The sequence below is a fragment of the Nerophis ophidion genome, linkage group LG10 (assembly GCF_033978795.1).
Source record: "Nerophis ophidion isolate RoL-2023_Sa linkage group LG10, RoL_Noph_v1.0, whole genome shotgun sequence".
Lineage (NCBI taxonomy): Eukaryota > Metazoa > Chordata > Actinopteri > Syngnathiformes > Syngnathidae > Nerophis > Nerophis ophidion.
In genome coordinates this window covers 10,390,263-10,417,515 of record NC_084620.1, presented here as the reverse complement: position 1 = coordinate 10,417,515, position 27,253 = coordinate 10,390,263, and the positions used below count along the sequence as shown (strand labels likewise).

The following is a 27,253-nucleotide window of genomic DNA, read 5'->3' as shown; positions in this document are numbered from 1 at the left end:
TGCAGCTGAACTGTCCCAATTTTGTCAAGAGGAATGGTCAAAAATTAATCCAGAAGCTTGTGGATGGCTACCAAAAGAACCTTATTGCAGTGAAACTTTCCAAGGGACATATAACCAAACATTAACATTGCTGTATGTATACTTTTGACCCAGCAGATTTTGTCACATTTTCAGTAGACCCATAATAAATTCATAAAAGAATCAAACTTCATTAATGTTTAGAGACCAAAAAGTATGGGCTCCAATCACTCTATCATAAAAAAATAAGAGTTGTAGAAATTATTGGAAACTCAAGACAGCCATGACATTATGTTCTTTACAAGTGTATGTAAACTTTTGACCATGACTGTATTTATAAAGTATATATGCATACATACACGTGGGCATTGTTTTTTTGTTTTTTTTTGCTGAAACCTTAAGAAACCCTTATGAAGCGCACTGTTATTCATTCATTGAAATTGTACATTTAAACATTTACATTCTCCAAAGGATAGCGTGTGCACGACCAATGGGGGGCAACGCTCTCTAATAAACAGATTATAACGGGATTGTCTTTGAATATAGTTTGTTGTTATACCTTGGTAAAGTAAATGACATCATAATTTTGCTTCTTCTCACACCGCACATCTCTTGGTCTGCCAGAGAATAAGAAGAAGACGCAGTAAGAGGGATCAGTAGACAATGTCTTTTTAGCAGCAACACATTTTGTGACTTTTTCCGGTCTCATTGTACACTTTTACAGACGTGAAAGCGCCAGCTGGGATTTGGATAAACTTGTGTCTTTGTGTATGTTAGTACGTAGTTGTTTTTATAATGCGTGGGTTTCAACGGCGCTACTATGGCAACCGCGGGGGAGTGGATGTTTACAGCTAATCCCGTTAGGGTGTCACGGTGCCACCGCATGGAGAGACGCTTCTCAATCTTGAAAAGAAATAAAGGAGTGCCATTGATTCTCTTTGACGCTGCAGCCAATGATTACATCAGTAACATTTCTCTGCATGCTATGGATTCACAGCATTACACACATATTCGCACACGCACACGCACACACACACACACACACACACACACATACGCAGACATACACGCTGTGTCACTTTCTGTCCGCACATTTTCACTCTGTTGGGTTTTGGTTTCGCTCTACTGGGTATCAACCAGGAAGGAATGATGGAGTCATTCTTCACACACACACACACGCACACACACACACACACACACACACACACACACACACACACACACACACACACACACACACACACACACACACACACACACACACTTTTTCCCGTAGGAGATAGAGGGTATGTTTGGTTGTGATAGCGACATAACATTTGCTGTGTCCTGAGAGAAACAGAGGATTTTTTTGGACTTTGAACACTTGCTTATGGGTGATACAGCCTGAAATCTATATTACGATGCATATTGCAGTGTCCGGCGATACTGATATGTATCACCATAAATTATTTGGCAAATAAATGATGATAGGGCCATTTCAAAACAGGTTACAATGGCTCATAATTTAGTTGTTGAAGTATGCAGTAACATTTTGCGTATTTTCCAGTTGTATTATTTTTTCAAAACTATAGTTGATGTAGTTGATAATTTGCTGTTAATATCTGATTAGTTCATTGGTAACATCTACACTTCTGTTAAATTGTAATAAACACTTATTCGTCTGTTGTTTGGATACTGGAGTAAGTAGGTAAGTGCATTTTATTTATAAAGCGCTTTTCTCACGGATAACAATCAACAAGTGCTGTACAAAACAGGTGAATTAACACAACAAATACATTAAAACAACAGGGGCAACATAAAAAGAATAACAATTATTTTCTAAAGCAGTTACAAACTCCATTAACTAAAAGCTTTTCTAAAAAGCGATGACTTCAACCCAGTCAGGCTCATGGAGGGACTGATACAGGTCATTCCAGGGTCTGGGGGCTACAGCCTGGAATGCTAGGCCCCTGTGGCATGTTTTAAAAAGAGGTTTTGGGATCTTTAGAAGAGCCTGGCCTGAAGACCAAAGGCTGCGCCCTGAAGTGTAGGGGCACAAAAAATCATCGATATACTGTGGTGCCCCACCATGCAACGCACGGGAAGTCAGGACTAAAATCTGAACTTTTATGCAAAATTTGACTGGAAGCTAAAGGAGACGCGATATAATGGGGGTAATGCGGGCTGTTTTGGGTGCACCGGTCAAAAGTCAGCAGCCACATTCCGTACAGTGCGAAGTCTCTTGGAGTTGACTTGTTGAAACAAGTAAAAACGGATGAACACGTGAAGGACCATTTTGAGATCCAATTTTGACAACAAATTTCTCACTTTGGAGATTTTTCTCAGGTGATAAAAAACGCTTGGTCAGTTGACGGCAGGGACCCTCCAAAGACATTGACTGATCAAACACAATCCCAAGGTTTCTGTGGCTGGTTTTAACAGATGCACCCAGAGCACCAAAAGAGTTCTTGATTAGGGGGATCTTTTTATTGGGATGAACGAAGACAACTCGTTTTTGATACAAGATACACATTTCAAGAACTCAGATAAAAAGTGAAATCCTTAATCATCGAAGGAGCAATACAATTTAATATTACTCTAGCCTTTAAATAGACCTCCTTTTTAGACCAGTTGATCTGCCGCTTCTTTTCTTTCTCCTATGTCCCCCCCTCCCTTGTGGAGGGGGTCCGGTCCGATGACCATGGATGAAGTACTGGCTGTCCAGAGTCGAGACCCAGGATGGACCCCTCGCCTGTATCGGTTGGGGACGTCTCTACGCTGCTGATCCGCTTGAGATGGTTTCCTGTGGACGGGACTCTCGTTGCGGTCTTGGATCCGCTTGAACTGAACTCTCGCGGCTGTGTTGGAGCCACTATGGATTGAACTTTCACAGTATCATGTTAGACCCGCTCGACATCCATTGCTTTCGGTCCCCTAGAGAGGGGGGGTTGCCCACATCTGAGGTCCTCTCCAAGGTTTCTCATAGTCAGCATTGTCACTGGCGTCCCACTGGATGTGAATTCTCTCTGCCCACTGGGTGTGAGTTTTCCTTGCCCTTTTGTGGGTTCTTCCGAGGATGTTGTAGTCGTAATGATTTGTGCAGTCCTTTGAGACATTTGTGATTTGGGGCTATATAAATAAACATTGATTGATTGATTGAAACATTTTCAAACCCACCGATCAAGAGGCATAAGGCACAACAAAAATAAAACCGGAAACAGAACAGATTACTGGGAAACTCCAGATGGCAGGTTAGACATCCATTTATTTGAGAAGTAAACCAGTGGAGAAAAGGGCTGCAACTAGCGATCTTTTTGATAGTCGATTAGTCAAGGATTATCTTAACGATTAGTCGACTAAACAGATAATAAAGCATACACATATTTAATGGCTCTATTTTTTTCAATGACTTCTAAATGCAGCTCAAGTTATTTTAGGCATGTGCTTACGAACAACAAAGATGACTCATTAATTCATAAATATGTATTTATATTGTAACTGTGCTGGTCATTCAGCTGTTACAAAAATTAAAATGACAAAAAAAATGTTGTCCATTTAAAAGAACGGAAAGTCAAAGTGCTAAAAACAAATAATTAACATTGTTAATGTATTTAAAAAAAACAGTTAGAACAGTGGTTCTCAACCTTTTTTCAGTGATGTACCCCCTGTGAACATTTTTTTAATTCAAGTTTCCCCTAATCAGCGCAAAGCTTTTTTGGTCGAAAAAAAAGAGATAAAGAAGTAAAATACAGCACTATGTCATCAGTTTCTGATTTATTAAATTGTATAACAGTGCAAAATATTGCTCATTTGTAGTGGTCTTTCTTGAACTATTTGGAAAAAAAGATATAAAGATAGCCGAAAACCTGTTGAAAAATAAACAAGTGATTCAATTATAAATATAGATTTCTACACATAGACGTAATCATCAATTTAAAGTGCCTTCTTCGGGGATTGTAATAGAGATCCATCTGGATTCATGAACTTAATTCTAAACATTTTTTTGCAAAAAAACATATCTTTAACATCAATATTTATGGAATATGTCCACAAAAAATCTAGCTGTCAACACTGAATATTGCATTGATGCATTTCTTTTCACAGTTTATCAACTTACATTCATATTTTGTTGAAGTATTACTCAATAAATATATTTATAAAGGATGTTTGAATTGTTGTTATTTTTAGAATATTTTTTTAAAATCTCACGTATCCCTTGGCATACCTTCAAGTACCCCCAGGGGTATGCGTACCCCAATTTGAAAACCACTGAGTTAGAATAACAGCAATGAAAACAGAAAACAAAACACAAAGTCTAACACATATTCTGTACAATTGTCCACTAAACGTACTGACCGGGTCGCATGGTGATGCAGATTCGTACTCCCAGGAATACTGACGAGCCTCGGACACAGCGTGAAGGTGAGAACAAATGATTTATTTAAAAATAAATCAGACTGTGAAAAATAAAAACTTGGTCAAAGCACAGAAAGCAAAACAAAAGAGCTAGCATGGGAACTAGAAGATAAACCAAAGAGCCTAGCGTGGAAGCTAGCAGGTATCGAGCTGGAACACAGAAGCCGTTACTTGTTGCGTGAAAACAAACTACAAAGCCAGACCGACTGACGGGAGAAGGCAGGCTTAAATAACGACAGTGATTACGAAAACAGGTGTGCGTCTGAGACCCGCGGGAGTTGAAAATAATACGTTACTATGGTGACGAAACTAACTTATAGGGGCACAAACAATAACAAAGGGAGTCCAAACTGACAGAAAACACAAACAGACTCAAAAATCTAAATCATAATATGATTCGGGCAGCAGATCATAACACTAAATGGTAACACCCGAATAAGTTTTTCAACTTGTTTAAGTCGGGGTCCATGTTAATCAATTCATGGTAGCTATATTATTTTGTGGTTAATCCCAGGATTCGATCTTTCTGTGTGGAGTTTGCATGTTCTCCCAGTGACTGCGTGGGTTCCCTCCGGGTATTCCGGTTTCCTCCCACCTCCAAAGACCTGGGGATAGGTTGATTGGCAACACTAAATGGTCCTTAGTGTGTGAATGTGAGTGTGAATGTTGTCTGTGTTGGCCCTGTGATGAGGTGGTGACTTGTCCAGGGTGAAACCCACCTTCCAGCTTTGTTCAGCAGATATTGTCACACATGCAGACAGTGTCATGTAGTCGTCTGTCTTAGGCTGACAGCATCGTCATGCAGTACATCGTCTTCACTTTGTCTTCATTTGTGTCTTCAATTGGAAAATAAAAAATACACAACATTGTGTTGAGCAGCACTGAAACCACACATTCGCCTTCAGTGTTTCATTATCTTCTATATGCTTTCTTTTACTGCCTTCATCTCTTTTCTCAAGGATACACACACACACACACACACACACACGCACACACACACACACACGCATTCTTGTATCTGTTACCTTCTCGAGACCTCTGAAGAATGCCTACCTCATTAGGACACCCTTTTGAGATGTATAAAGATGTGTATTTACAACATTAATAATATATACATTCTATGCAAATATAAAAAAGCTTGTTGTGAAAAATGAGTTGGAATTTCACAAGAAAAAGGTCACAATTTTACAAGAAAAACTTAGAATTTTGGCAGTATTATAATAAAATTCGTATTTTTACTATAAGCAAGTCCAAATTTTACAAGTAAACCTGAACATTTGTCCAATATTATCATAAAAGTTGGAATTTTACTCAATAACAGTCGCAATTGTACAAGACAGGCTGAACATTTTGGCAATTTTATGAAAAAAGTCCTAATTTTACTTGACAGATGTCACAATTTTAGAAAAAAAAAACTTTAAAATGTTGGCAATATTATAATAATAAACATAATCTTACTTGGCAAAATTATGACAAAAGTCATAATTTTACTCCAAAAATGTCACTGTTTTATAAGAACAACAAAAACATTGGCAATATCGTGATAAAAGTCATACTTTTATATGACACGTCACCATTTTGCATTAAAAAGTAATAATTTTACATAAAAAAATCAATAATTTTACGAGAAACCATTGCAGTATTACAGAAACAGAAAGAATATGAGACATTGTTCCCAATTTTATAAGAAACAAGTTGACATATTGTGAGGAAAAAGACTGCTTTTAGATAATTTTTTGTTGGTAATTGGTTTTTAATCTATATATTTACTTCAAGTTATTACAGCATGTATCCATACACATATTTATTTATTTTTTTTAATTAATTTTGTTGCATTTCAATTTCTTACACACACTTGTTATTTCATATGTTGACCAGAGCGGGGGCACATTTAAAACCGACACGCAGCCAATTTGAAAAATCCCTCCTTTTTGACAGATTTCACCACCAAGGGTGCAAATGAGACATTCTATATTAGATGCAATGGTTTTCCGTATTGGGACCATGATTTATGTCCTAACTTGTTCACCGGTCCTCATATGGAAGGTACTTTTCCTTGTTGATGTCTCAAGAAGGGTAGAAATACAAGAACGCACAAACACACACGCAAACGCACAAACACAAAAACGCAAACGCACACACACACACACAGACACAACCTGTCTATAGGAGATGATTTATGCTTCTGTGTTATTTTATTTTTAGACCAATTACTCCTCGTTCTCCTCTGCTCTCCTTTTTGCCACTTCTGTGTGTATTCACAGACATCCCCTAATGTTTATTTTACCTTTTTCTGTCTCGCCCGAGTCGCCCCTGCTAAAAGCAAGCAGGTCAGGTTGAATAAGCGTCACTTGTCGCTGTATTGCCTTCTTTTGTTGAGTCGCCGCTCCAGGCACCCTCACACAGACCAGCGCATAAAGACGATGAATCAATGAGTAATTAATTCGACAACAATGAAAGCTTAATGCTAATGCATTTACAGTCTTTTTGCACAGGTCACGCGCTTGTCTGCTAATGTGCGAGTGACGCAATACACACGTTTTGGCGTCTCACAATCATTCCAAATAAGGAGTGTCCATTTACAATTTTTTTTTAATTTCTGATACAAACATTGAAACCTTGAGTTTTGGCAGATTATACAACTGGTATTATTTTATTTTATATAGAATGTTGGAAAATGTTTGATCAAGTGAAATTAGCCAAACAGAGAACAATGGCATGAAAACACTAACCTATTTATTATCAACCATCTGGAATGAAATGACGCTGTCTTTGAGTTGAAGTGAAGTGGTAATTGATTTTTGGTGAACCATAGTGGCTACAATACCTCATGACTTTAAGCTCATGACGCAGTAAGTTGAATGATGCGTACACGTCTGTTACTGGATACTTTCTCATGCGCTTCTGCCTTGCAGAGTTTGTATGTGTAAGTAATCTGCAATATTTGATACTTGTTTTTATTGACAAATGTGCTGTTTTACGTAGACTGCAATATTGTTCAATAAAATACACATATTTACGTAGTTTGAGTTCATTTCTATCAAGCACACAATTACAACATCAATCAATCAATCAATGTTTATTTATATAGCCCCAAATCACAAATGTCTCAAAGGACTGCACAAATCATTACGACTACAACATCCTCGGAAGAACCCACAAAAGGGCAAGGAAAACTCACACCCAGTGGGCAGAGAGAATTCACATCCAGTGGGACGCCAGTGACAATGCTGACTATGAGAAACCTTGGAGAGGACCTCAGATGTGGGCAACCCCCCCTCTCTAGGGGACCGAAAGCAATGGATGTCGAGCGGGTCTAACATGATACTGTGAAAGTTCAATCCATAGTGGCTCCAACACAGCCGCGAGAGTTCAGTTCAAGCGGATCCAAGACAGCAGCGAGAGTCCCGTCCACAGGAAACCATCTCAAGCGGATCAGCAGCGTAGAGACGTCCCCAACCGATACATAGCAATGTCCAGTTTCTCTTTTCAACATTTTCGAAAAGGGGTAGCTTATTTAATCATACCCCTTTTCCATTACATAGCAGTTGTTAACACGTTTTCCTTCCTGTTCTCAGTTTATTCACAATAAACTCTATAAATAATAAAATTGAAAAATACATGAATAATTAGTGAAGTGAGTTGTATTACATATGGCGAGATAAGTAAGAATATCAATAAATACAGACTGTTTATCATGGTTCTTCTTTGTACTTTGTCAATACTCTGAGTTTAAACAGTTTTTTCAATTGGATCATATTAGTACACTGTTTGATTTATTTACCTAATCCATTCCATAAATTATTTCCACATACTGATATACTAAAGGTTTTAAAGGCCTACTGAAATGAGATTTTCTTATTTAAACGGGGATAGCAGGTCCATTCTATGTGTCATACTTGATCATTTCGTGATATTGCCATATTTTTGCTGAAAGGATTTAGTAGAGAACATTGACGATAAAGTTTGCAACTTGAGGTCGCTAATAAAAAAGCCTTGCCTTTACCGGAAGTCGCAGACGATGACGTCACCGGTGTGAGGGCTCCTCACATCATCACATTGTTTATAATGTGAGCCTCCGGCAGCAAGAGCTATTCGGACCGAGAAAGCGAACATTTCCCCGTTAATTTGAGCGAGGATTAAGGATTTGTGGATGAGGAAATTTAGAGTGAAGGATTAGAAAAAAATAAAATAAAATAAAAATAAAGTTAAAAGGCGATTGCATTGGGAGCGATTCAGATGTTTTTAGACACATTTACTATTATCATTCTGGGAAATCCCTTTTCTTTCTATTGTGTTGCTAGTGTTTTATTGAGTTTAATAGTACCTGATAGTCGGAGGGGTGTGTCCACGGGTGAGTTGACGCCAGTCTCTGAGAGAAGTCACGAAGCTGCAGGAGGACAAAAGCTCCGCTGAACTCCGGTAAGAGGCGACTTTTACCACAATTTTCTCACCGAAACCTGCCGGTTGACAACCATGTTTGCTTGACCGCTCTGATCCATAGTAAAGTTTCACCTCCGGGAATTTTAAACAAGGAAACACCGTGTGTTTGTGTGGCTAAAGGCTAAAGCTTCCCACCTCCATCTTTCTACTTTGACTTCTCCATTATTAATTGAACAAATTGCAAAAAATTCAGCAACACAGATGTCCAGAATACTGTTTAATTGCACGATGAAAGAGACGACTTTTAGCCGCAAATGGTGGTCCGCTAATATGTCCCCTCCAACATGTTAGCGGTTTAGCTCGGTTGGTAGAGTGACCGTGCCAGCAACTTGAGGGTTGCAGGTTCGATTCCTGCTTCTGCCGACCTAGTCACTGCCGTTGTGTCCTTGGGCAAGACCCTTTACCCACCTGCTTCCAGTGCCACCCACACTTTTTTGAATGTAACTTAGATATTGGGTTTCACTATGTAAAGCGCTTTGGGTCACTTGAGAAAAAGCGCTATATAAATATAATTCACTTCACTTCACTTCAATAACATCACAAACACGCGTCATCATACGTGTCATCATTCCTCGACGTTTTCAACAGGGAATTCCGCGAGAAATTTAAAATTGTAATTTAGTCATCTAAAAAGGCCGTATTGGCATGTGTTGCAATGTTAATATTTCATCATTGATATATAAACTATGAGACTGCGTGGTCGGTAGTAGTGGGTTTCAGTAGGCCTTTAAGTGTTGTGCGTGCATACAAATAATTTACATTACATTTTTCGATAAGGTTATTTTTCTCCTGCTTGTGCACAATTTTGGCTGTTTGTAATTTCACTATATTGTGGAATTGCAATATTTTTTATTTTAAAAAATCTAAATATTTGTAGCCGATAGCCTACCATGTTTACCTTTTTGTTAACTTGTGTTTGGTTAACTTGTGTTGCCAGATTTTTCGACAGTAATGGGTGTGTGTTGACTTATTTTCCCGAGCAACATAGGTATATACTGCAGTAAGCTGTACACTGACTACTCTAAAGTGGATTCATTTCTATAGTATTGCCGCCCTGTGCCCCAGCTTCTGCTTCACACTGTCAAGTACATGCTCGAAATGATATTTCCCATTAACGAACGGTTGCGCATTATTGCCAGCAGCTATCGTGCAGCTCCGTTCTTATAAAGAGAAAACTATACACGTATAAAAACAAGCTTTTTTAAAATGCGATTCCGACTTGAAGCTATAGCTCTGTCGACCATATAAAGACACATTAGCCTTTTTATTAGTGGTGCATGTGCGATCTGTAAAATGTCAAGTGTCACTGGTGACAATTACGCAAGTGTAATCTTGACCAACATAATCCTTCTGCTGGGTTTAGGTCTGTTAATTGAAAATGGTGGTGGCATGTTCATAGAAAGCAACATGGTGTTGAAGCAACGAGGGGTTTTAATGTTTAACTTTATCTCAATTTATTTGATCAAATTTAACGTTATTCTATTTTAATTTATAAATATATCTAAGTGATTTTTTGTCATGTTACAAGTTTGTTTTATATGTTTCATCCATTTTCTATCACTTGTCCATCTCGGAGTAGACGGGAGTACACCTTGGACAAGTCGCCAACTCATGCAGGATTTCAACTCTATTTTATTTGATCAAATTTGATAGCATTTTGCATATTAAGACATTTAGTTCAATTGTATTACAAATTATCTTGATTTATTTAATCACATTTTGTTTGATTAAATGTTGTCCTATTTTATATAATTTTGTATAGTTTATTGTATCAATTTATTTTAATTGTATGCAACTTTATTTCATGTGATCAAAATGTGTTTTGTTTTATCTCATTTCATCTTACTTTTTCTAATTTTATTTGATTACATTGTATACTATTTTATCTTCTTTTTGAAATGTAAAATTTTAAATGTTTAAATTGTATTTTATTTGATGAATTTTCTGTAAAATTTATTCTTGTTATAGCCACACAAAGTAGGGGAAGAGGAGTGTGACAACAAAGTAGCAATTAGGACCATGTGATGTGTGTATTCCTGGTACAGTGCTGATCACTGTGTGTGTATGTGTGTGCGTGCTGCAGCCTGCAGTTTCCATGGCAACATGGGAACCCATCTTGGTCTCTATGGTAACTTGTGGTTGGCACCTAGGAAGAAGGATGCGGAGAGTGGGAGTGAAAGCAGGAAGAAAGAAAAGTTGATGTTCATAATTCACGACATGGACAAAAGTTTTGAGACAATCACTTCATCAATCAAGTGTTGATCTTTTAGTCACTGAGCAGATAAAAGTATAAACCAGGCTGTCATTCATCTGTAGCTTTAATAGGAACGCGGAAGGTCAAGGCGAATGGGATGGTACGCTGGGACGTCGATGCTTTAATCCGATTGGCCGAGCTGATGGATAGATGGTTGAGTTGACCTCTTATGTTTAACCTGATTACTCCCGCCACACGCTCACCTTTCCTCCATCTTTTAGCCTCTCATTCCTTTCCCATCGCTAACCAGATTACATTATGGATTTTGCCCTTTCTGAGGTCGCTTAGTGCGTGTTTGCGTGCTTTTTTTTTTTGTGTGTGTGTGTGTGTGTGTGTGTGTGTGTGTGTGTGTGTGTGTGTGTGTGTGTGTGTGTGTGTGTGTGTGTGTGTGTGTGTGTGTGAGAGAGCTGCTCCTACCAGATGTTCTCTTCTTCTTCAGTGTCTGTCACTGGCAGCATGTTTTGAGTATGTGTGCTTGTGTGATTGGCAGTGATGGAGAGCCATACTCATCAAATGTGTGTGTGCGTGTGAACCTGCGTGTGTGTTTGTGTGTGTGCGTTCACTCGTGTGTACGTGCGTGCGTAATTAATTACAAGACTCGCTCCGCGGTGCAGGCTGATGAATGCACAAACAATGAATTATTGAAGGTCTGCAAGTGACACATGAAATAATTAAAAAGGTGTTTAATGGATCTTTATGCATCACTTGGAAAGAAAGCACTTTAAATCACTTTAAAAACTTTAAACCTGAAATGTCCAAAGTTTACCCACCAAGGGTCACATACAGATATATAAATATATATAAATGATAAATAATGATAAATGGGTTGTACTTGTATAGCGCTTTTCTACCTTCAAGCTACTCAAAGCCCTTTGACACTACTTCCACATTTACCCATTCACACACTGATGGAGGGAGCTGCCATGCAAGGCGCTAACCAGCACCCATCAGGAGCAAGGGTGAAGTGTCTTGCTCAGGACACAACGGACGTGACGAGGTTGGTACTAGGTGGGGATTGAACCAAGGACCCTCGGGTTGCGCAAAGCCACTCTTCCACTGCGCCACACAGTGAGAGAGTGTTAGTGTTAGTGTTTTTCATTGTTCTCTGTTTGAATAATTTTACTTGATCAAACTTTTTCTAAAATTCTAAATACTAATAATAAAAGTATGTATGATTCCTGCTGTTTTCGAATTAATATCGGTATTATTAATACTCAGGTCTCCAATATCAGTATCGTATCAGAAGTGTTGCATCAGGACATTAATAGTAACAACAATAAATGAGGTCTTAATTTATATCGGTATGATTAAATTTTTTTTAAATGTGGCCTGTCAAGGTTTAAAAAATATTTTTGTGTAGCTGAGGGTCAAACGTCAAGGTAGTTTTTTATATTTTATCTCCTGGTTCCTCCCACAGAGGTCTGGTGAGATCTGGTTGACCCTCTGACCTCAAACTTCTGGCCCAGCCTGAGTGTGACCATGGGAAACCACCAGCACCCACACAAGGGGGTAGTGTGGACAGATTGATGGATGAAACTAAATATTTGGATGGTATTTTTTTTAATAAACCACCTCCAAGGGGGAGAGTGGGTGTTTTTTCTTGGTTTAGTATCTGAAGGCCACATCATCGTCTTGTCATGTTATTTCTATTGGGAAATGACGGATGATGAGCTGCACAAAAAAGTGCTCTATAACGTTATGCAATATCGCTGAGGTCGTTAGGGGCCATTTCCCAGGAACTCCTCTCAGTTGGGGGTCACGGCTATGAAAACACATTTCTCCAGTAAAACGTCTAAAATGCACACGCAGTTAAGACAGGAAGTGAAGCACTTTGTTTAAATAAACTAAAGACCACAACATGGAACGCATGGTTGATGATAATATGATAATGTGTAATTAGTTACGATGCTGTAGACAGGAATGTAATTTAGAGTAGTCAGTGTACAGCATCCACTAAAAATGACCTACTAATGTCTCTTTCTCTGCAGGAGCGCGTGGAGTACCTGTTCCTCATCATCTTCACTGTGGAGGCGTTCCTGAAGGTGATAGCGTACGGCCTGCTCTTCCACCCCAACGCCTACCTGAGGAACGGCTGGAATCTGCTGGACTTCATCATCGTAGTCGTCGGGTGAGTCAGCGGCGTGCGGATGATTTCCTGTGTGAAAACTCACCAGTGATTCACAAAGTCGCGCGCGGTAAAGTCGCCGCACTAAACCTCGGCCCCTTAGCGGCTTTGGTGAGCCTGAAACTGATTAGCTTGTTAGATTCTGATAGCAAAGCTGTACTCTGTTTTTTCTTTATCTGCCACTCAGCGACTGTAGCCCATCTGCTAAGCCTCAGTGTGTGTGTGTGTGTGTGTGTGTGTGCGTGTTATCTTTCTGTTTGCCTCTCTGGTTCTTTTCACGTCTGCATTGAGACTTTGTGATGACACATTCATATATTTTTATCCCTGATTCTCTGGCCTTCAAAGTCTGGATTAACAAATACGGCACTTTAATCTGATTTTAGGACGAATGTTGCAGCAAACACTCGCGGGACACTCTGTTAAAGTACCAGTACAGTGGAATAAGAAGTTGACTTTCTATGCTTAATTGTGTTCCTTAGTATGCATTAAACCATCAAAAGTATGTGAAAATAATGTCTAAACATCACAAAATGTCATAAATTTAGTCGGGCCATTTTTATTGATAGTCCGCTACGAATATCATCGGCATTTTCCGTAGTTTCTTGGTCACTGTAGTAACACTTCTACACTCTGAACATATTATTAGATAAGTCATACTGGAAATATGCAAAATTGGAAAGAGATGTGCTGTTAATCATTCACAATTCGTATGTACTGTAAGACAAGAACACGTATGCTTAGCTTTTTTTATGCATTTGAAATCGTAAATAAATAGCTAACAACTGAGTCAACAGAACGAGGGTCCTCTGTTGCGCTCATTAAACCCTCTAAAAACATCCAGAAACCGCCAACAATACTCCATATACATGTCTTGACCTGAAAATTTACCAAATATAAGTGATATTGTTATTATGAGCACCAACACAGACAGCCTATTTTAGAAGCGCATTGATAGCAGTGTGCTAATGCTATCTGACGCCGCGCCGCTATTATTGACGCATGCCGACGGCTGCTTCTGCTTCGTCTCCAAATAAAGAGTACATTTTTCATTATAAAACATGCATCTCTCACCTGGTGGTATAAAAATGTGGCCATGAACCGAGAGGCTGGTCGAATTTAAAATCCCCCGAGATGGTGTAAAATACTTTTTTAACCCTTTTGTAAGGATTGCAAATTAATCTTCATCCAAACTGAATTTTGTGAGCGAGAGTGGAAATATTACAGTAAGTGTTTGTATTATTTTGGTTCATTATAGTTAGTTGGTATGTTAAGCACCTATTGCTATGGTGTTTCAATAAAGCTGCATCCATTTAGCACTCAGCTTCTAAAACCCATTGCTCATCCTATTTGTGTTCGGGCTCAAAAATAGGATGTTATGTATCATGTTTTTCCCAAAGTAATCGTTGACTCTCACAAAGTCGGCTTCATTAGTATTGTTGTTGATGGGGTGTAGGGATCGTTGGTTCCTAATGCTACGTCATGGATCACTTGACTAGTTTCCTCATTAGTAATAACAATATTGCTCATATTTGGTTAATTTTCAGGTCACGACATGTAAATGGAGTATTGTTGGTGGTTTTTGGATGTTTTTGGGGGGTTTATTGAGCACAACAAAGGACCCTCGATCTGTTGACTCAATTGTTAGCTATTTTCAAATGCATAAAAACTAGCTAAGCATATGTGTTCTTGTCTTACCTAAGGATTGTGAATGATAAACAGCACATCTCATTCCAATTTCTGCATGTTTACAGTATGACTGATCTGATGACATGGTCACAGTGTAGACGCGTTCCTTCAGTCACGTCATCCGACCCTGATTGCCGAAGATGTCCGGACCGGAATATTAAAAATGGCCGACTGAATTTGTGCTGTTTTGTGACATGTATAACAGTATTTTCACATACTTTGAGGACTGTAGAATATTGTTTAATGGATACAATGAAACACAACTAAGCATATAAAGTCAACTTGTTGTTCCCATTATACTGGTACATTAACATTTATGTATACTGAAACACACAAAAGTACCAATATTTGATAGCCTTGAGTACCAGTAAAGATTTCTAGGTTCCAGGAATTGGTAGCGTATCAATTCAAAGGTGAAACGTACTGTGACGGACTTCTGCCGTCGTCGTGCGGGTTGCGTGGACCACCCAGGCAGGACATTTGGTTGAGCAGGTTTGGCTCTTTTATTTTTTCAAATAAGAAAGCTTCTGTGTCGATCTGGTCGCTTTTCAGCTGCCGTTGTCGTCGTCCTCGTCTGGGGCTCATTCTCGGATCGTTCTCGTTTCTTCCGGCACTGCTGTATCTGCTGTGGACACTTCATCTCTTCTCCTTTGATCTTTTCTCCTTTTCCCCTTTTATACCCTTTGAGGAGATAGGCAGATTGTGAACCGGTGTGTAAGCCACCCACCTGATTTAGATTGCTGCGGCGTCGCTCCCGGCACACCCCGCCTCTTCCTTCCGCCATCTTGAGCAGGGCCAAAGCATGTCCTGCCCCGCCGTTGGCCCGTCGGCTCCGCCTCTCCACAGTCTTCCATCGCCAGACGCAAGCCGGGATTAGCCTACACCCCCTCCCTTTTTTGAAAGGGCAGGAAAAAAAACTTACACGGACACCTGTCTTCTCTTCTTCCTCCTCTTTGACCTTTTCTTTGACTTCTTCGTTCTCTTTGACCTTTTTTTATCTTCTTCTTCTTTGTCCTTTACTTCATCTTCTTTTACCTTTTCTTTGTCTTCTTCTTCTTTGTCCTCTATTACCTTCTATTTGTCTTCTCCCTCGTCCTTTTTTACCTTTTTTTCGTCTTCTTCTTCTTCGTCCTCTTTGACCTTTTCTTTGTCTTCTTCTTCTTCTTTGTCCTCTTTGACTTTTTCTTCTTCGTCCTCCTTGACTTTTTCATCCCCTTCAACTTCTTCCTCTTGTTCTTCCTCTTCCTCCTCTTCTTTCACTTCTTCTTTTTCTTCTTCTTCTTCTTCTTTATCATAAATTTCTTCATAATCGTAATCTTCATCATCATTAACGTAAACTTCCTCATCACCGTAAACTTCATCATCAACGTAAAACTTCATCATCAATGTATACTTCTTCAACGTAAACTTCTTCATTATAAACTTCTTCTTCATCTTCTTCTTTACCATAAACTTCATTTTCATCAACGTAATATTCTTCTTCAATGTACCTTTCTTCAACGTAAACTTCTTCATCATAATCTTCTTCTTCCTCTTCAGCTGTACGTTCCACCGGTTGTGCATCTGCCTCCTTAGCAGGGGGCACCTCCTCTGCACCGCTGTCTGCCTTCTTGTCTTCGGGGGGCCGTTCACAACCCCCTACCCGTTTGGTCCGCCAGTGCTAGCAGGAGCCGGCAATTCTGACGGCTGCTTTCCGCCAGCTCGGTGAACGCCGCGACGAGCGCCCGGAGGAAATCGTCCTCCCTTGCCTCCGATGGTCCATCCGCATTGGGCGCCATTTGTGACAGACTTCTGCCGTCGTCGTGCGGGTTGCGTGGACCGCCCAGAAAGGACACCTGGTTGAGCAGGTTTGACTCCTTTATTTTTTCAAATACAGTAAGAAAGCTGCTGTGTCGATCAGGTCGCTTTTCAGCTCCTTCTTCGCTGCTCGTTCCGGTCTGCTTTTCAGCTGCCGTTGTCGTCGTCCTCGTCTGGGGCTCATTTTCGGATCGTTCTTGTTTCTTCCGGCACTGCTGTATCTGCTGCGGACACTCCACCTCTTCTCCCTTGATTTTTCCTCCTTCTCCCTTTTTATACACTGTGAAGAAATAGGCAGATTGTGAAACGGTGTGTGAGCCACGCACCTGATCTCGATTGCTGCAGCGTCGCTCCCGGCACGCCCCGCCTCTTCGTTCCGGCGCATTCTCCGCCTCCTGGCCGCCTACTTGAGCAGGGCCAAAGCGTGTCCTGCCCCGCCGTCGGCCCGTCGGCTCCGCCTCTCCACAGGTACCCATCCCTTCTCCACAACCACCACCACAAGTGCATTAATATCTTGTGGGGAACACTGGAGAATGTGAAAAAGTACATTGGTTTTAATTCAAGAAAATGTTTGAATATTATGTGGATATTGCAGTCACCAAATTATTGCGAACAGCTTATAGCTCACTTTTCATGTAATCATTAGCTGAAAATAGACATCATGTTTGGCTGGAGACATATGAAACAGAATATGGAATGTAACGATCAAAAAAATGTCAGTCAAAACAGTGACGCACATTTCACAGTGTGGAGGAAGAGGACGCACATAATCAGGAAATGTGACAACATGTTCTGGCAGCGTGGGCATGAATGAATACTTTCTGCATGCATAAAAATGTAGGCAATGTTGACCATATTGTCTTTTAAGACCAAAAACCACATAGTTGTCGTTCTTTTTAGTAGCCTGTGCTGCACTGCAAGTCCAATGGAGGAGGCAGGTAAAGATGTCGCTTAAGCGCTCCTTTCAAGTGGCCATTTCATCGGTGCTAATTGATAAGTGTCCATGACTAACACACACTCGCCGGCCTTTGAACGAGCAGCAGATGGGAAATGGAATAATATGACTTTTTTTTTTTGTAAAGATCTCAGAGAAATAGAGAGCGCTCATTAGCGCTGCTTGATGTCCACAATTTAAGTAATATGAGCTTTAAAAATGTTCTCTTTAGCTAGCCAGCTGTTTGTTTTGCTGTTTAATAGGTCCCACCAAGCAACCTGATTGGTCAGTCAGCAGGCACCGACATCATTTATACGCATCCCTCGATCAGGATGTTTACATGTACGAATGAATACCAAATTAATACATAAACTGGCCTGAAAGAAGAATACTACAACACATTTAAATGCCCTAATTTGATTTTGTTAGTTTTTTTTTTTATGTGATCAACACTTAGATTATGCGATTAGAGGGTAGGGGCGCTGCACCGTTTTCTGTCATAACACGGGGGTGAAGCATCATATTTACCCCCTGCCCCCAGTTTAACGGATTGCCTTGAAATTTGGTGGTGACGTCTTAATGTGACAGGATGACTAAAAGAAGTCTCAGGAACCCATGTTTGAAAAAATTGGGACATATTGCATTGACTCTGATGGCACGCCCTTACGACTACTGTATATCGGGGTATTCAAACTTCTTCCACTGAGGGCCGCACACTGAAAAATCAGAGCATATGGGAGACATTGGGATAGTTTTCGTTTCGAAGACCATCAGATTTTTTTTCAACCTTCAGGGCTCCTCTCAAGTTTGGTCCCGAGATGTTGAAAATAAGTCATTTATGAATTGCATTTTTGAAACACTTAAATCCCTAGATAAACTTCAGATTTATTTTTCGAATAATTTTTTAAATGTTTTATGCCCTTTTTGTTAAAGAAAACCATGTTTTTATGGAAACAACACAAAATGTGCAATATTTCCCCCCAAAAGGTGTTTAAAGTGGAATATTTGATGCAAAGTATCTTTCAGCCTTAAATAGGTCAATAATTGATAACATTGATGTGTATTAAATATTATTTTTCAGCAATGGCAGTTAAAACATTCTCAGTGATCCAAAAAGGCCCCACTCATAAAAGTGTTGAAAATAATTCATAAATTATTTTTTCATTTTTTTACTTTCAGTGCTTAAATCTCTACATCAAAAGATCAATTCCTCGATTATAAGTTTGTAATATTTGTTTATGGTTTTTATGTTTGTTTTATGCCCTTTTTGTCATAGAAAACATATTTATTTTATGGAAAACAGGGGGTTCTCTCCGGGTACTCCGGCTTCCTCCCACCTCCAAAGACATGCACCTGGGGATAGGTTGATTGGCAACACTAAATCGTCCCTAGTGTGTGAATGTGAGTGTGAATGTTGTCTGTCTATCTATGTTGGGTCTGCGAGGAGGTGGCGACTTGTCCAGGGTGCACTCCGCCTTTCGCCAGAATGCTGCTGAGATAGCCTCCAGCACCCACCGAAAGGGACAAGCGATAGAAAATGGACGGATGGGAACAAAATATGCAATGTTTTCCCCAAAAAATATTTCAGAGGGAATTTGTTATGTGAAGTAATAAGAGCCTTCAATATGTTAATAATTCATCACAATATTGATTTTGATTTACTATTATTTTTTGAGCAATAACAGTTGCAAAGAAGAAAAACAGCTTTGTGTTATTGGAGTCAACATTAGTACTGTTGCATTTCACCTGTATGCTATTTTATCCCACTCTTTTATTTTATTTTTTTTCATGTTTGAATGTGCCTTTGGTCGTTAAAAATTTAGCACCCAGGCAGCACATTGGACACTTCTAGACTAGATTGTATGAATATGGAAAGTATTTTCAAAATGTTTAGATTTCCTTCACACTCTTGAACTTGCATCAAGCCCTGGGTCCCGCGTGCCCACTGACTCACGTGAACCCCAAGTTGCATGTAGGGGAGGAGTGGCAGGGTGACATGGTTTGTGCTTTCTCGCATATCAATTAATACCTACTTTAAAGGCAAAAACACTGATCCAGTTTTAAGGAGGCTCAGGTGTACCTAAAGAAGTGGCTAGTCGTGCATGTAAGTCCAAAACAATTTCAAATCTGCTAAACACATTAAAGCAAAGTGTTATAATTGTTAATATTAATATTCTCATGTGTGAATCAGAAAGCAAACATTCATGAATATGTTTTTTATTCTTAAGCACATTTTGACAGCAGCAGATTTAGTTTGAAGCGTGTCAAGAGTTGATTTGCCCCTCCTACATTATTAATAAAGTCAACATATGGATGACAATTCAATTTAAAAGCAGCTCAGCTGAGGCTTACATTTTTCTTATTCCACATTCAAAGTTTGCCATATTTTAAAGTTGTGTTCACGCATGTCTTGTTTGCTTTCCGCGAAAAAGAACGCTGATGTGTTTGCTCTGCCAGTACATTTGATTTGGTCAAGTGTGACTGCATTATCCACCATATAAAGCAGGGGTCACCAACGCGGTGCCCGCGGGCACCAGGTAGCCCGTCAGAACCAGATGAGTCGCCCGCTGGCCTCTTCTAAAAATAGCTCAAATAGCAGCACTTACCAGTGAGCTGCCTCTATTTTTTAAATTGTATTTATTTACTAGCAAGCTGGTCTCGCTTTGCTCAGCATTTTTCATTCTAAGAGAGACAAAACTCAAATAGAATTTGAAAATCCAAGAAAATATTTTAAAAACTTGGTCTTCACTTGTTTAAATAAATGCATTTATTTGTTTTACTTTGCTTCTTAAAACTTTCAGAAAGACAATTTTAGAGAAAAAATACAACCTTAAAAATTATTTTAGGATTTTTAAACACGTATACCTTTTTAACTTTTAAATTCCTTCCTCTTCTTTCCTGACAATTTAAATCAATGTTCAAGTAAATGTAGAATAATAAATACATTTTAATTTAATTCTTCATTTTAGTTTCTGTTTCTTCGACGAAGAATATTTGTGAAATATTTCTTCAAACTTATTATGATTACAATTCAAAAATATTAAGGCAAATCTAGAAAATCTGTAGAATCATATTTAACTCTTATTTCAAAGTCTTTTGAATTTCTTTTAAAATTGTTGTTCTGGAAAATCTCGAAAAAATAATGATTAGTCTTTGTATATATGTAATATAGCTTGGTCCGATTTGTTATATATTCTAACAAAGTGCAGATTTAAAACATGTCATCCAAATTCTAAAATTAATCTTAATCAGGAAAAATTACAAATGATGTTCCATAAATTATTTTTTTAATTTTTTCAAAAAGATTCGAATTAGCTAGTCTTATTAATAATAACATAGAGTTAAAGGTAAATTGAGCAAATTGACTATTTCTGGCAATTTATTTAAGTGTGTATCAAACTGGTAGCCCTTCGCATTAATCAGTACCCAAGAAGTAGCTCTTGGTTTCAAAAAGGTTGGTGACCCCGGATATAACGTTTTATTCAATTTATTCCAAAAACCCGAAAATGCTAACAATGCCGATAGCTAGCATGCTCTCAGCTTGTACTATGCTATAAACTTACATCGATACAGTGTGATAACATGGGAATATCTTTTGTTTCAGTAGAATTTTGCTGACGTGCCAAATCTTAATATCATATGCAAAATGATATAGATAGCGCCAAGAAAGAGAAATGGCCTACTATGTACTTGAGGTTCTACCAGCCACCTATTGTATTTGTCAATGCTAAAAATGCAGACTGCTGGCAACCTGTGTGGATACACTACCTTGCTTCAGTAGATTGTAGCAAAAGTGCTAAATCTAAATCTGATATGCAAAATGCTGAAGCTAATGCCCAGCAAGACAGGTGCGATGTACATGAGATCCATCCATTTTCTACCGCTCGTCCCTGGAGCCTATCTCAGCTGCATTCGGGTCCTACCTGCCAATCGGAATTTTGTGACAATTCCCACAAAAAATGTTTTAGAATCCTAACAAGTCAACATCAGGTCCTTAGCCGTCATCTGTTTAATTTTTTTTTAAATTAGCCCAAAAATGTCAACAATGGTTATTGTTATCAACAATCATGCTTGGGATACACACCAATAACATGGGAGCATGTCTTGCTTCAGTAGATGCAAAATCCACCCATCCATCCATTTTTCTACCACGTATCCTTTTCGGGGTCACGGGGTGGTTAGAGCCTATCCCAGCTGCACTTGGGCGGAAGTCAGGGTACAGCCTGGTCATGTCACCATCTGTCAATGTAATATGCAAAATGCAAAATTTCGAGCATAGCAAGACAAGTATTATGTAGTTAAAGTCTTAACAGCCACCTACTTTCAATTTAAGGTTTCTCATAGTCATTTGCATTGACATCCCACTGGGTTGTGAGTTTTTCCTTGCCCTTATGTGGGCTCTGAACCGAGGATGTCGTTGTGGCTTGTGCAGCCCTTTGAGACACCTGTTATTTAGGGCAATATAAATAAACATTGATTGATTGAATTTGAAAAATGTCAGCCTTAATAATTCTAACTGCTGGCAACATGCGGATACGATGTAATAACATGGGAACATCTCTTGCTTCAGTTGATGGCCCCAAACGTGCAAAATCTCAATGTGATATTCAAAATATTAAAATGCTACAGCTGTGCCTAGCTACAGTACAAAGGTACTATAAATATAAAGTCCTCAGTCCTGGGAGAATCTCTAAAAAACGGCAATGCTAACAGCGTGGCGGTGGGACGGTGTGGCGCGGTTGAGAGAGTGGCTGTGCCAGCAACCTGAGGGTTCCTGGTTCAATCCCCACCTTCTACCATCCCAGTCACGTCCGTTGTATCCTTGAGCAAGACACTTCACCCTTGCTCCTGATGGGTCCTGGTTAGCATATGCATGGCAGCTTCTGCCGTCAGGGTGTGAATGTGTGTGAGAATGTGGAAATGGTGTCAAAGCGCTTTGAGTTCTTTAAAAAAGGTAGAAAAGCACTGTACAAGTATAACCCATTTACCATTTACCATAACAGCTGGCATACTACCAACCTACTGTACATGGATACAGTGTGATACAATTGGAATATCACTTGCCTCAGTCAATTGGTACTCACGTGCAGAGTGTCAATTATAAAATGGTAGCACCCACCATTGAAAATCTGGGTTTTGCATCATGCCATGTTAGTACAATAGGTTAGTTAAAAAATATAAAGGAATTGAGCATTTTGTGATAAAAACATGAAATTTGGTACACTTATAGCCAAAGGCATTCTCAAAAGATTTGGATGTGGAGCCATCATGAATTTTCAACATGGCGCCCATGGCAGCCAACTGTTTTCTCATGAATGATGGATTTAATATGATATTTCAGACTTATTTACCATTAATACTACTTGGTAAATGTCTTTTGGATAGTGGAACATTTTCATAGAAAATTCAAAATGGCCGCCAACTGGTTAGATATGGATGATCTCTATGTTTAATTATACATTTATCTTGATGCAGAATTTGAATTGGGAACTTCGGAATTTTTAATAATCTTCTTTCTATCTCAAAATGCTCATGTTAAGCAAGGGAAACCTGGGGTCTATCACAGGGAAGACTAGTCACACTCGCCTTCACAGACACAAAGGGCTGTGCACTGTAAGTGGGATTTTTTGCACGTACACTGCCCAACACAACCCTTCTTGCATTTGCATGAGACAAGTTCATAACTTGACTGGCCTGCATCTGGTAGGCATGTCTGGAAGGGTTCATAATCCCCTTCAGGTGACTTTGACCAGCCCCATTCGCACGGTGAAGGTAGTTCTGGTGTTGACACCAGGACTGTATGTACCCCACACATGCCCTCCTTGGTATACAGCTCTCTTAACAAGCCTTGGTAGGGGGGATTGTTTGCACATTGTGCCTCTTTGCAAATAACGTCCTCCTTGCCGTATTGATTTCTGTACATGTGCTGGTTCGGTCATAGACTAAGATAAAAAACCTCTCAATTGTGGCCATTACCTCCTGTGGTATGTCATCTGGGGCTGAAGACACTTTCAACTGGGCATGTGTAAGTTCTGGAAGCACAGACCATACAGCCCATGCAGTCTTTTTCCCATGGCCAACAAAGCTTGACACAGTGTCACAACCCGTCAATGCATGGAACATTGGTAGTGCACATACTTTCTCGGGCCCAAACCCTGCTGCAATTTCATGGGCTGCCAAATTCTTACCAGTACCAGAAGCCAACCAAAGCTCATCCTTTGGTTGTAGAGTCTGAGCCACTGCCACAGCCAGCACCACAACATCAGTATCAACTGTTTGAATCATAATTTTGTGGTGGCCGTTTCTTGCTGCATGGGCTACGTGCAATAACATGCGACTATCCGCTTCCTCATGCGTGCAAGGAGCAATCGATGTCCAGTCTGGGAAAGGTGGCTTGCTAAGGGCTTCCATGTCACTTGTGGATGACAAGCTGTTTATCCCCCTGCACAAACCGTCTGAGCAGAGCCTCCGAGAGAAAGGCAAACAACTCGGTCTTATTGCTATAAACTCCAAGAATGTTTTGCCAGTTCCTGGGAATGGCTGCATCACCTACCACACGTCTCTGAATTACAGTGCCGCGCTTTGCTCTCGTAGCAGCTTTCAGAGAGTCAGACAAGTAGCGGTCCCACACCAGATCAAGCCTGGACACAGACACAGACAAGCATTTAAATCTCACCTTAAAACTCATCTGTATACTCTAGCCTTTAAATAGACCTCCTTTTTAGACCAGTTGATCTGCCGCTTCTTTTCTTTCTCCTATGTCCCCCCCCTCCCTTGTGGAGGGGGTCCGGTCTGATAACCATGGATGAAGTACTGGCTGTCCAGAGTCGAGACCCAGGATGGACCGCTCGTCGGGACTCAGGATGGACCGCTCACCTGTATCGATTGGGGACATCTCTACGCTGCTGATCCGCCTCCGCTTGAGATGGTCTCCTGTGGACGGGAGTCTCGCTGCTGTCTTGGATCCGCTTTGAACTGAACTCTCGCGGCTGTGTTGGAGCCACTATGGATTGAACTTCCACAGTATCATGTTAGACCCGCTCGACATCCATTGCTTTCGGTCCCCTAGAGGGGGGGCGGGGGGGGGGGGGGGGTTGCCCACATCTGAGGTCCTCTCCAAGGTTTCTCATAGTCAGCATGGTCACTGGCGTCCCACTGGATGTGAATCCTCCCTGCCCACTGGGTGTGAGTTTTCCTTGCCCTTTTGTGGGTTCTTCCGAGGATGTTGTAGTCGTAATGATTTGTGCAGTCCTTTGAGACATTTGTGATTTGGGGCTATATAAATAAACATTGATTGATTGATTGAGTTTCAAACTTTCTGGTCAGATATGGAATAAAGATCACATGGGCTTAGTCATTGAAGGTTTTTACTGAACTTGGAAATTATAGATTTAATTTCAGAAATATGGCTGACATCTTGTTGTAGGTGACCAGTGGTCACCAAATGTGACTATTGTGGTTACCATTTCTGAGTTAGAAGGAAGCTTCTGGCCAATTGTAAAGTTTCAAATTTGAATTCTGCACAAAGAAAAGGAAATAAAAAATAATACTGGTTTGACACAAAGATCACCCATATCAGACAGTCATAAAAGTGATGGCTGCAATCTTGAAGATGTCAGCCATCTTGAATATTTAATGACAAATTTAAATGATCCAAAAGACATTTACCAAGTTCTACGTATGGTAAATAAGTCTGAAACATCACATTATATCCATCATTCATAAGCGAACTGTTGTACCCGACAGCCATTTTGAAAGATGGCTGCCATGGGCGCCATTTTGAAAATTCATGTTGGCTCCATATCCAAATCTTTTGAGAATGCCTTTGGCTATAAGTGTATCAAATTTCATGCTTTTATCACAACATGCACGATCGTTCTGGTTACCAGCTGCACTATGTAAATGTAATTAAAGATGAGAATATTGGCTAAAATACCCCAACGTTTTCGTACCTGGCAAGCTAGAGCTAAGTAATAAAAGCGCTGTGGCATTTCTATAGTTATGTGACATCATGCATGTTAATGTGTATGGAATTTGGCATAAGTAAGATAGCAGCAGCAGTGATTGGCTACAGTGTGAATGTGACTTAATATGTGTTTGCAGGTTGTTCAGTGCAATTTTGGAACAGGCCACGAAAGGCGACGGGGCGGCTCCCATTGGAGGCAAGGCAGCGGGCTTCGATGTCAAGGCACTGAGGGCGTTCCGAGTACTGCGACCCCTGCGACTGGTCTCTGGAGTACCCAGTAAGTGTCCATTCAGGAAACCAAGGGAAGGCTGCAATACTTTAGGGGAGCAGGTGTGAATGAAGACTGTGATGAAATGAAGCATTGAGCTTGTATTGGGTACACAATCACACACTTTTTTGTCTACTATTGCTTCATCTGATCTGATTATTGATTTATTGTGATTTTTTTTTTTCAGTTTGTGTTACTATGTTTTACCTTCTTTCACTTGACATTCAATTGTTGCCATGATAATTTGTACGGATTTAAACTTCTGCTTTTACAATGAAATTAATTTACAAAGCACATTTTTTCATGAACGCTATTTATTGAGTATTTATTCAGATGTTCGTAATGTGGTACATATTTAACACGTTTTCACTTTTAAAATAAATTAAAAATTTTGGACATTTTTAGAAATTGCTAAGAATGAAATTACTGTACAGTTGTTCCTCGCCACATCACATTTCAAATATTGCAGTTTCACTTCATCGCTGGTTTTTATGTTAAAATCTTATTTTACATGTTTTTGGCCTAAACCAAAATTTTTGTTTGCAATTTGGTCAAAGTTAAACTGTTCAAACCATGAAATAAAACTAGAAGAAAAGTAATATATTTTAAGTAATATTGTAAGTATATATTGTATGTAATGATTAGTAGTTATATTGTATAAGTACTGTAAGTAGTGTAGTCATAGTTATATTGTACAGGAAACATATTGTAAGTAATGTAGTAGTGGTAATATTGTACAAATAATATATTGTAAGTAATTAGTCATACTATACAAATAATATATCATAGTGATGTAATAATTGGGATATTGTAGAAGTAATATACTGTGAATAATGTAGTAGTAATTATATTCTACAAGTAATATGTTGTAAGTAATGTAATAGTAGTGATATTTTACAAGTAATGTAATGTAAGTAATGTAGTAGTAGTGATACTGTACAAGTAATATATGTAAGTTATGTAGTAGTAGTGATACTGTACAAGTAATATATTATAAGTAACTTGGGAGTACTGACATTGTACAAGTAATATATTGTAAGTAATGCAGTAGTAGTGACCTTGGACATGTAATATACTGCAAGTGATATAGTAGTAGTGACATTGCACAAGTAATATATTGTAAGTGATGTAGTAGTAGTGACATAATATATTTTAAGTAATATTGTAAGTATATATTGTATGTAATGATTAGTAGTTATACTGTATAAGTACTGTAAGTAGTGTAGTCGTAGTAATATTGTACAGGAAACATCTTGTAAGTAATGTAGTAGTGGTAATATTGTACAAATAATATATTGTAAGTAATTAGTCATACTATACAAATAATATATCATAGTGATGTAATAATTGGGATATTGTAGAAGTAA

General features: G+C 39.3%; 1 protein-coding gene across 2 annotated transcripts in view; it reads left to right on the top strand.

Moving 5' to 3' along the window:
- Positions 1-27,253, top strand: part of cacna1c (calcium channel, voltage-dependent, L type, alpha 1C subunit) — a 349,919-nt gene that overhangs the window by 195,789 nt on the left and 126,877 nt on the right. For both annotated transcript variants that reach the window (XM_061912264.1, XM_061912263.1), the window contains exons 4-5: positions 13,099-13,238; positions 25,756-25,895. In XM_061912264.1, the coding sequence (XP_061768248.1) occupies positions 13,099-13,238; positions 25,756-25,895 (280 nt within the window). The remainder of the gene's footprint in view (positions 1-13,098; positions 13,239-25,755; positions 25,896-27,253) is intronic.